Raw genomic sequence first — 12,274 nt, forward strand, 5'->3', positions numbered from 1 at the left:
AGGAAAAATATTAAGTTTAGAATTTTAAATTCACTTCACCTCTATGTATACCTGCAATTTCATATTTATATCAATGTCAAATTCATCTACAACCATTTAGAGTAATTATCTGATCTGAAGGTACAAAGTGCTAGAGATTTTCAGGATTCCAATGCTGCACACTGCTCAGGCCATATCCTAAATTTTAGAACACTCAGTAACTTCAGACAAAATAAACACCATTTAAATATATCTAACCAACACAATAAACCTAGTAAAAGAATGACATAGATCTGTATGTGCTGCCATACAATTATCTCTAAGATGTCTTCTAAGGGAAGAAAGCAAGACACAGAACTACAATCCCATTTGTACAAATTTTTTTAAAAGTGTGTTTGCTTCATATATATATATATATATATATATATATATATATATATACACACACACATATATACACACACACACACACACACACACACACACACACACACACACACACCTTTTCTGGAAAGACTAAAGAAACTTTCCAGAGGCCATCTTTGGAAAGAGGTATGAGGGTGAAGGCACTTATGCTCATCAATTTTTTTTATCACATTCATTTATTACTTTATTTTTAAAATAGACATACCTAGTCATAATTCATGCTGCTTATTTTACTTAATTATTAATTTCCTTATCAAGACAAAATAAAACTTAAAAGTATTACCTTAATAGACTTCTCAAGCTCTTGAACCAATGAATTTAAATTAATTTCTGATTCTGAAAAAATAAGAATATTAAAAATGAATATCTAAGCACCTAAAAAAATATATCACTGAATAATCATGAAACATAAGCTGCTATAGTAGACGCTTTATTGTTATACTCAGGAAAAAGGATTTTCACAGCACTAGAAGCACACAAGCACTTAGCTACAAATTCTACCACCAGAGAGTAATGTTTCTGAAAAAGCCACTTTCAAAACTTAGGGTAAAAATGAAACACGTATGCTCAATAGTAAAAAATTTCTGGTATAATGTCAGAAAAGAATTAGCTGGTACCTTTCTGATACACTTCAGAATGAGACATCACTTACCTGTTATTTTCCACCCATCTTGTTTCACACAGAAAAGGGCAGAGTATTTCATCTAACACTTGAAACTCAGATGTGACAAACCATATATATATATATATATATATATATATATACACACACACACACATATATATACATATATATATTTATGTTTATATAAATATAAATATATTTATATTTAAGTAAATATATAATATATATATAGACAAAATTTACAGCTATACAATTTCCTATGAGATTTCTTAATTTGCTGATAAAGCTGTACTTAGTTTTTGGTGTTTTTTGAGAAGCCTGTTTTCTAGTAACATTGGTCTAAAAGTAAAGAAAAGTAAAAAAATATTTGTACTAGTAAGTTACTATAAACTCATACAAATGGTAAAATATTAAATACATTACCGCCATCATTTTCTGGCCACTTGGTAAATAAGCTGCATAAATCTCATACTTACCAACTGTTTTTTTATGAATTTATAACATCTACATAGGGGTAAAATACATCCACTTACCATTTTCTCTCTTTTTTAACTCTTCCTGGGTTTTGGTTAATTCTTCTTTGGTTTTAGCTAATTCAGCTTTAACTTGATTAAACTTTAATTCTAAACAAGCAATAGCTTCCTGGGGGTCAGCAAGAGATGCAATACATAAGTGAGCAATTTCAGCCTGTTTCTTAATATCAGTGACATCATCTTGAAGAGAACCAATAATATCTTCAATTCCTACATAATTCTGTCCTTCCTAAAAATAGCAAAATCCACATACCTAATGTTAACAGTGGCTTTCACTATTTCAGTGTGGTATCATCTGATTGAGATAGTTTTAAAAATAAACAGCAAAAAAAATTCACAACTTTAAAATTTTTAAATAGATTATATAGAACTACCTCCAATTATGAAAAAGTTGTGCTCCATTACTCACTTTCTGTTCTATGGAACATGAAACATTATGTGTCCCTGACATAGTTTGGGATTTGGTCTGAATTATGAAACTGGAAATTTGTTTCCTGCGCTAGCCGAACAAAGCCTTTGAAGGCTCATTATATAACTGAAAGTATACCTGAACTAGGTAATCGTAATTGTTCTGTAATGACTTATCATAGTTTATGACATTGTTTTTATGGAGGAATAATGTTTCAGGTATACTTTCAGTTATATAATGAGCCTTCAAAGGCTTTGTTCGGCTAGCGCAGGAAACAAATTTCCAGTTTCATAATTCAGACCAAATCCCAAACTATGTCAGGGACACATAATGATGGTTTGAAAGCAAGAGCCTGGACATCACCATCCCAGACCCCCTGAACTGAGTAATTAAAAAGCAAAGGAAAACAAAAATAAACTTTCCAAAAAGATGAGATTAATTTCAGCTTCAGTAGGAGCAGCAGGAAAGAATGTTTCCTCAACAGTAGGGAATGGTCAGTCAGCCAAGCAAGAGTGATCTTTCTATATATAAATATTTTTGTTTTAATCAGAACAGAACTAAATGACCCTTTAGGTCTCTCAGCCATTTAAAATTCTTTAAGTTTAAGACAAATCTGAGAAGGGTATCCCATAATCAGACAAAAAGGTATCTACCTACAATCAACACAATGACTTAATCAACACCAGACTGAGATATAAATGTAACAGATATATATTTTTATAAGTTCAATAGCTATATTTAAACTATTTGTGCTTACATTCTTAACAAAGCATGCTTAATTATAATAAAGCTACATATTAAGTTTTTTGTTTTAATTCTAAAGTATATTAATATTTCTCATCATTGATGTGGTATACTAAATCCTGGTACCTAAACCTCATGGATTTAATATTTCAGTTAACATACTTCAGTTTCAGCTTTCACGGCATGATCTTCATTGTTTGGTTCTTCTTGAGTGTCACATTTACCAATCAAATCCTTGAAGATAGCCAAACGACATTCAGCATTTTCTTCTAATATCTCTCGTTCCTGAAGGAGAGTTTCCCTTCATAACAGAAATTAATCCCATTAAGAAACAGAAAAAGCACTACTTCGTGCTTTTATTTTAAATTTCTAAGATTAGGTACATTATAAATTAAAAGTCAGTTTAAATAATCATTCATGTATAATTCACAATCACCATGGGGATTAGTAACAGCTATTTTCAAGCCTGCATGAAGGTCAGAATTCAGAAGTCACCTAATATAAAATAAAAAGCCAAAAAAAAAAATTTAAACAAGTAAATAAAATTCTCAATTTTTACCAGGACATGAACGAAAAAACTTACTTAAAGTCAGCTTCCCGTTGAGCCAAATACTGAGTAAACTCCTGTGTAACTTCTTCACGGATTTTAAATTCCAATGTTAACTTTTCTTTTCTTTCATTTATTAGTTTTTTTTTCAAGTCTTCTATTAAATCCAAAAGTTTCTAAAATATAAATATTAAAATTCTAATTAAAAAAACAAATATATTCCAAGAGAAAGACTGTCCAAGTGTTCAAAAATAAAACTTTTTCCATTTAGATTGTAATTATGCACCCTTTTATTAGAGATGATATTTTCACTGAAAATTGTGTATTTGCAGAGATTCACTAATCTGAAAAATCAAGCACGCCTCTCCACGTTTTAGAAACAGATATACAGTAATTCAAATGTCTCACTGTCTAGCTACACAAAGAAAGAAGAGAAAATAAAATTTGAGCATCTATTATCTACCAGAAACTACTCTGGGGAGTTCATATTTTATTTCATTTAATCCACACAACCCTCTGTAAGCTTGGTAGCAGCATCCACATTTCTTAGGTGGAGAAAGTAAAGACCAGGTCTGTGGTACATGCTTAAGTTTGAGTTTAAAATTAGTCTGTCAAAATATAAAGTTGAAGTATTATATGGAGTAGTTACTAAGAACCCCCAAACACGTTCCAAAATGACAAAGAGAATGTTACATAACTTAACCTATTGGGGACTTCCCTGGTGGTGCAGTGGTTAAGAATCCGCCTGCCAATGCTGGGGGCACGGGTTCGAGCCCTGGTCCGGGAAGATCCCACATGGCGCAGAACAACTAAGCCCATGTGCCACAACTTCTGAGCCTGCACTCTAGAGCACGTGAGCCACAACTACTGAGCCTGCGCTCTAGAGCCCGCGAGCCACAACTACTGAGGCCGTGCGCCTAGAGCCCGTGCTCTGCAACAAGTGAAGCCACCGCAATGAGAAGCCCACGCCACAACTAGAGAAAGCCCGCGCACAGCAACAAAGACCCAACACAGCCAAAAATAAATAACTAAATAATAAAATAAATTTTTAAACTTATCCTATTGGGCTTTTATAACTATTCAAATGTGAGCAACAACTCTGTCTTTGAAAGCACATACATAATTAATCATGTAATACAGACAATGAACAATAAGGCAATTACAACTTGACATCATAGCCAGTATAGATATGTAATAAATTATAGCATTCAAGAAAAAAGCCTAATATTCTTTTTCAAGGTTTTTGATTAAAGTTTCTCAATAATAAATTAATAAACTCTCTCAAAGTCACAGATCTTTCAGTTTTTCGATTTTGTATTTGAAAATATTTCTATAGATATCCTGACTTTGAAATTCTGCTTCTAAGAACTTATACTGAGGAATTAATTATATAATAGGACCCAGCGTTTTGGCTGTAAGAATGGTCACTGTGTTTTTTGCAACAGTGAGTGGTTGTATGTAAATAAAGAAAAAGTGAAACCCAGCTCAACAGTCAAAGAGATGGGTTCAACTATGGTACCATCATACAGTAAACTACTGTAATGAATTATGATGACATATTTATAATTCATACTTTTCACAATTTATTTTTAAGTGAAGAAAATTAGGTTACAATATTATAATGTATAGTAAAAACCTACTAATGTGACCAGTAGATTAGAGAGAGATTTATATTTAATTATTTTCCTCTTTTTCTTTTTCTAGATTCCACCAAGATTATATAATACTTTTATAATTTTGAATAACCACAGACTTTCCCACTGTTTAAAATAATAAATGATAACTACTGAAGAAGAAATGTGGGAGACTTAGAGAAATCTGCATGAATGTGGGAAACCTTGGAAAATTGGTTTCTTGCAATAATTCTCAACAACAATTAGTTTTCTATCATTGTTAGCATCTGACAAAGTTTTCGGTGAAAAAAATTCTGGTTGGTTAGCCTAATTAAATGAATTGTAAGTGTAAATATGCTAATATCAATATATTTCATAATGATCTTTAATACAATCCTCTAATTAAAATGCTAATAATGTAAAGCATGCAAAGTCTATAATCATTTTTTAAAATATTAGGAAAAAACCTCGATTAAATTTTAATTTTAAAGTACCTAGTCATAAAATAAATAAATAAATAAAAATAAAGTACCTAGTCAACATTATAAGATATGCATTTACACTATATAATCCTTTATAAACTACACTATTTTTCCCTAATAAATTCTGAAATTCTACTAACATTTTAAGTTTAATGGATATTCTATATAAACTTCAGTTTTGAGAAGATCAATAAAACCTAAAATAGGACTATTAACGGCTCATTTTGTCACTGAAGGAAGTACTACATTACAGAGATCCAAGGTAAACAAGGTCCAATCACATAGTAACCAGATTAACTGAGAATAGTGGCATCTGAAGCTTTCATTTTCATTTCCAAACAACACAGGCACAACTATAGCTTTCAGGGACACTGAAATAAACTATTAAAATGAGAGTACTTAACTCAATACATCATCCATCTACTTAGACTTCTACAGTCCAAAAGAGTACTATGATGTCAGATGTGGCAATACCACTGAAGCACATCCATGAGCACAGGATTACTAGTGTTCCTGTGACGCTGGTAAGAATACTCCATGTATACATATGTAATAGTTATGACCAGTTAATGAGGGGAACTGGTACTGTGGACATTATCTACATTTCAGGATTAATAACAACTTAAATATATGTGTGAATTGTATTTGGACAGAGGATAAAAGAACTGCGCAGCACTGGGCTTCCCTGGTGGTGCAGTGGTTAAGAATCTGCCTGCCAAGGCAGGGGACACCGGTTCAAGCCCAGATCCGGGAAGAGCCCACATGCCACGGAGCAACTAAGCCCGTAAGCCACAACTACTGAGCCTGTGCTCTAGAGCCTGTGAGCCATAACTACTGAGCCCGCGCGCCTAGAGTCCATGCTCCACAACAAGAGAAGCTACGGCAATAAGCCCACACACCACAACTAAGAGTAGCCCCCGCTCGCCGCAACTAAAGAAAGCCCGCATGCAGCAACCAAGACAAAACGCAGCCAAAAATAAATTAATTAATTAAAAAAAAAAAGAACCACCATTAAATCTTATTTGTTTACCATAAATACAAGACAACCAAATAATTTTTGTTTTTGAATAAATAGGATAATCAGTACTGGGCAGACATTTTGCACAATTGTACTTAAGACTGCAAAGTAAAAGTTTGGTGGAGTATGCTAAAATCACTGGGTGAAAGGATACTGGGGAACAAGATAGTCACATGGTGTCAAAGCATCTTCACAGATGATACGCTTTTACAATGAAGAGAGATCTAAACACAAAACCTTAGCCAAGTGAGCAAAATTTAGCATCACCAAAAATGGGGAAATCAGACATCAGCTGCCTCCTGATGTGATGTAATGGGAAATTCACAACTTCACCTATATAATAGGCTTATCTAAAGTGTTAAACCTGAATCAGAAAGTAATAAGACAGATCCAGACTGGAGATACTCTACAAGACAACTCACCACAATTTTTCAAAAACATCTACACTAGATTAGAGATTAACTAAAGAAACATGATAATCAAAAGCAATGTATTAACTTTGGTTGTAGATCAATAACAAAGTGGCTATAAAGGAAATACTGACCACTGGATAAATCTCAATATGGACGATAAAACATTACGTTATTGTATCAATGTGAAATTGCTTAGGTATGAAAATGGTCTTTTGATCATGAGGAAAATGTCCACGTTCTTGGGAAACATGCTGAAGTAGTTATTTGTAAGGTGTCATTATGTCTGCATCTTGTTTTCAAATGATACACCAAAAAGATGTGTATTCACACACTCACAGAAAGAATTAAAGTAAATACGATAAAATGTTAACAACTGGCAAATTCAGGTGAAGTGCAAATGTATATTCATTGTATTATTCTTTCTGTGGATGTGAAAATTTTCAAAACATGAAGATGAAAGACAAAATTAGTGTATTGTTAAAAAAATGAGAGAAACAGCCTTAAGAATTATTAACCCTAACTTCAGAATAATAAATAAGCCAACTTTAGAAGTATGAGTTCTTAATACATACTCTCTTCTCCTCATGGCTACTGAAAGCCTTATCATCCTCTAATGTTTTATCTAGATCTTCATCAGTAAATTCACTTTCCACATTTTGCTTTTCTTCAGCTTTCTCTAGATCCTCAACCAAATCTTCATCTTCCACCACGTCTTCTAGACTATTTTCCCATGAAATTGTGGATCTCTTTTCATTTAGTATTTTATTATCTGAACTATTAATATCTAGTGATACATCTTGAGAAGATTTGGCAGGTCCAAATGATTTCTCTTGAGAGGAATTTAAAGTGTCTGGAACACAAACCTGTTAAAATATTCAATGTAACTTTTAAAACAGAAAAGGCAAGAACTGTCCACACAAAACAAAAATTTTATAAATTTAAGTCAAATGACAACTTGAGAATTAAAAAATAAAAACAATGCAAACAAACATGCAAGAAGGAATTAGCATCCTTAAATAAATATTTGATAAGAAAAAAGCCAATTACACATGTATACTCTAGATAAATTTACTTTCCTGGGTTAAGTTCTTAGTATCAATACTATTCCTAGCAGGGGGGTTCCTGATTAGCCACTAAATGAACCAGATGGACAGCAGAGCTGACAATTTGCTGCAAGAATTACTCGAAATTTGTAATGGGTAAGTTTATTACTGAGGTCATTTTACTCTTAAGCAGGGGTTACTTTCAATATTTTTCCTATGTCCTACTACTTGATCAAGTATTACATTTTAAATTTTCAGTTATTTTCTAGGTTTAGAGCTAGTGCAAAATGTGTTAACTACTCCGAGAAAAAAATAATTAATACTCTAATGATAAGAAGCTTAATAAATTGTGCAGAAATTTAATTATATTTACTTTTTGTGCAATGGCTGAGAACTTCAACACATTGAGTGTCTCATCGTAGGCAAGAAAACATTGGCTGATGTTGACAATCATACATATTTTCCCTTTACCGTTGAAAAAACTTTGAAAATAGTGGGTCAGTTTACTTTCCCGGAAAGGCACATGCTGTTGAAACCTACGGAAAAATTTTTCAAAAAACTGTAAGTTAAAACATATCTCATGAAGTCAGGATGCTGATAAATTTTACAAAGAAATAATATAGCTATCATGGACTTAAATTCTAGGTTAATAATTAGTTCCACCCATAATAATCATTTTCTGTTTATTCATGTTGTTTTCTTTAAATACTACTACTAGTTATAATAGTAATTCTAATACTAGGCAAAATGTAAAGAAAGTCACATTGAATTGGGTTGTGTTTTCTAGTGTAGGCCAATTACACAATATATACACCTTAACTAGAAATGGTACAGGCTGATTCATAATTAATGCAGAAATCTACCACATCTAGAAAAACAGAATGCATTAATAAGAATAACGTGGTTTTAGATGCTAAACCAGCATCATCAGAAGCTTACTATCCAAGATGTCTGTTGATATATATTTGCTATGGAAAATATTGTGTTTACTTGATGAGCCACTGGCATTGACTGACATTTTTTTTTATTTCTATCATTTTTTTTATCCAAGATTTCTAAGTAATTTTAATTACAATCCATATATAGTCATAAGAAGTGAAAAACAAGAGAACTTTCTAAAACCAGCAAAGCTGAAGGGTCTAAATATTGTAATACTTAATATGCTAATAACATGTTCAGCAACTCTTACTTTGACTTTTCACTGTTCTTCAAAACATTGATACACTTTCCCAGAGTCAATAAAGAAGTGTTGATGTTCCCAGTCTCTCTTAACCTTTCACCTTCATTCTGTGTCTTCATGCTTCGTTCTGAACCAGCAAGATCACATAAAGACAATCTAAAAAAAAAAAAAAAAACTAAAAAATTCTTCAAAACAATTCAGAATAATTACAATTTAAAGAATGCTCAACTTACTCACTGACTCGCATTACACGAGGCATTTCCGATTCTTCAATCTGTAATACTCTAATAGTGAATACGCTGTGACTAAAAGAAGTAAAGAAAGATCAAATATTATCGTTCACTTTTAATTTCTGCATTCTAAATAGGAGACAAGCATCTAAATCAACATCTATTTATATCCTAATACTAGCCATAGCTCCAGCGCTGCATTCTCCAACTAGCTGTCAGATATTTCAATTCAGTGCTCCACTATCACCTACATACCACCCAACTACCTAAAACCAAATATCTTATCTTTCTTGCACTTAGCCCCAAATCCTTCAAACCTATTCCTCTTCTTATTTCTATTAATGAAATCATTTATAATAAAGTCTCAATTTGCTTGCAGAGATATTACTAGTTAAAATGGTATTATTTACAGCTAATCTACTTTGAATATATACTTAAAGCAAAGTATACATCTGGCCTAAATACAGGCTTATCTGGATTATATATTACCTTCACTCCACACATGGGGGACAGGGTTCTTTCCCCCTTAAGAGAAAACCTGTTTTACGTATAAACTTAAACTTATTTTCTTTTGTCTCTCATCCACCAATCCCTTCCATCAAAAACATCCTTCCTTTTTCTTTAGCTATGCAAAAACATGTATCATACATATATGATATATGATATGTATATCACATATCATATATGATACATGATATGTATATCATGTATCATATATCATAAACATTAAAAAAAATCCTTCCTTAGCCCTTTGAGATTTTGGCCCAACTCAGTATGCATACAGTGTCTGTGTTCATGGGGTAAGTAGGAAAAACACAGAGAAAAGTCCACCGTTACAGGTAACTAAAACACTGAGCTTAGATATTCACATACAGAAAGAGTAAAAATACCTCAGACTGAGTGTAAATTAGTAAATCTTACGTTAGAACAAGAAACAGTCCTGATAATCTTATGTGTTTAGTGCTCTTCAGTTTACAGAATGTTTTTATGCCTATGAATTCATTTAATATATCAGAGAACCCACTGTCCACTTTAATCTTAAATTAGTTGTGTTTAAATTAGCACACCTCAGGCTTACACCACAGGGTTTACTCCTTACCTTCTACTGGAAGCATTGTTCAGTTTTGTGAAAGCAACACTCTGGTGCTTTATTCCTAGTTTTAAAAGTCTATATGCTTCTTTGGAATCAGATACTTGAACCCACTGTAGATCTTTAAAAAATAAAGAGGACACATATCAATTTATAAAAACACAGCATTTGCAGTACAATGTAATCTCTTTGAAGATATGTAATCTCTTTCCCAAAGACATATAATAAAATCTTTCTTTTAATAACACGCCCTAGGTATAGTCAACTCAGCTATTCCATACTCCATTAGAAAAGAATTACATAAGGGACTTCCCTGGTGGTGTAGTGGTTAAGAATCCGCCTTCCAATGCAGGGGACGTGGTTTCGATCTCTGGTCGGGGGACTCAGATCCCACACGCCATGGGGCAACTAAGCCCGCACACTCTAGAGCCCACACGCCACAACTAGAGAGAGGCCCACGCGCTGCAATGAAGATCCCGCATGCCACAACTAAGACCCAATGCAGCCAAATAAATAAATAAATAAATATTAAAAAAGAAGTATGCAAGAAGAGGATATTATAATGATTTTCCAGTACTTAAGTAGTACAAACACAGAAAGTAAATGTTCTTCAACAGAATCTGCCAAAGGGAAAATTAAAAATAGGTAAGATTCCTTAGAATTAGACATCCAGAAAAAAAAAAAAGACAAAATACATTACAGATTAAACCTAGAAAATTACCTAGCTATGAGACATTATAGACTGCAATTCATTTGTGAGTCATGAAGTCAAATTTATTGAGTCACAACTAGCGTATTGTAAAAATGAAGTACAATATAGAAAACAACAAAGTGCATTCCTTGTAGTAAGGGTAAGTATAATTAATGAAACTTTTCAATTGTATATATGTATATATATACATATGCAGGTACAGGATCATGATGTTATTAATATGTATTTCCTACTGTGGGGTAGTGATTTTTAAAAGGTTGGAAAAACAGCACTATGGAACAGAACATTTACTGATACATGGCTCTGAAGTTTGAATACCGTTACAAAGCAGCAGAATAATGTGAATACCTACACACACAGCTTTTCCCATCCCCTAAAATCCAATCAATAATACTCTAGCAAATACAACATTAAACTAGACCCCTTCACCTTCAAGTTTAATTAACATACCAAAACATACTTTCAAAGCACAAACTATTATCTTGATGTTAATAATCAGGATACAGGACCACCCTGGTGGTGAAGTGGTTAAGAATCCGCCTGCCAACGCAGGGGATACGGGTTCGAGCCCTGGTCCGGGAAGATACCACATGCCACAGAGCAACTAAGCCCGAGCACCACAACTACTGAGCCTGTGCTCTAGAGCCCACGAGCCACAACTACTGAGCCCGTGTGCCACAACTACAGAAGCCCACGTGCCTAGAGCCCGTGCTCTGCAACAAGAGAAGCCACCACAATGAGAAACCCGTGCACTGCAACGAAGAGCAGCCCCTGCTCGCCACAACTAGAGAAAGCCCGTGCACAGCAACGAAGACCCAATGCGGCCAAAAATAAATAGATTAAAAAATAAAAAATAATTAGTATAAAAATTTTCAATTTCCAGTCTGCTTTCCTATAACAAAGCCTAGAAAGGAATTTCAGAGCAATAAAGTAAAAAATACTCACTAGTATACCTTTTATAAAAGAATAGCCCTTTACATCTTGGGAAAGGCGTAGTATCTTTCTCTTTTGGAATTTAGATGAGACAGGAACAAACAAATCATAAATACATTCATTGTAAATCTCAAAGAAAGAAACCCACACAGAAAATTTTATATTATTATCCATATTCAAGCTCGCGTGTTCACAGTCTCTCACAGACTCTTCAAACTCTGGGATATTCAAAGAGTTTGTTAAACTTCCTACAGAAAATAAAAAAGATAATCACAAAATTAAATGAGACAATAGGAT

The 12,274-nt window shown here is 33.1% G+C and overlaps 1 protein-coding gene across 14 annotated transcripts in view; it reads right to left on the bottom strand.

The window, feature by feature from the left end:
- Positions 1–12,274, bottom strand: part of KIF20B (kinesin family member 20B) — a 74,904-nt gene that overhangs the window by 45,943 nt on the left and 16,687 nt on the right. For 12 of the 14 annotated variants that reach the window (XM_067710035.1, XM_067710045.1, XM_067710044.1 and 9 more), the window contains 10 exons: positions 11,998–12,225; positions 10,342–10,453; positions 9,246–9,317; positions 9,022–9,168; positions 8,206–8,368; positions 7,362–7,652; positions 3,300–3,439; positions 2,879–3,017; positions 1,564–1,792; positions 689–741 (listed from right to left, as the gene is read on the bottom strand). In XM_067710035.1, coding sequence (XP_067566136.1) covers positions 689–741; positions 1,564–1,792; positions 2,879–3,017; positions 3,300–3,439; positions 7,362–7,652; positions 8,206–8,368; positions 9,022–9,168; positions 9,246–9,317; positions 10,342–10,453; positions 11,998–12,225 — 1,574 coding nt within the window. The remainder of the gene's footprint in view (positions 1–688; positions 742–1,563; positions 1,793–2,878; positions 3,018–3,299; positions 3,440–7,361; positions 7,653–8,205; positions 8,369–9,021; positions 9,169–9,245; positions 9,318–10,341; positions 10,454–11,997; positions 12,226–12,274) is intronic. The other 2 variants (XM_067710046.1, XM_067710042.1) reach the window with 1 other exon arrangement.

Source organism: Pseudorca crassidens, chromosome 16, assembly GCF_039906515.1.
Source record: "Pseudorca crassidens isolate mPseCra1 chromosome 16, mPseCra1.hap1, whole genome shotgun sequence".
NCBI classification, from domain to species: Eukaryota; Metazoa; Chordata; class Mammalia; order Artiodactyla; family Delphinidae; genus Pseudorca; species Pseudorca crassidens.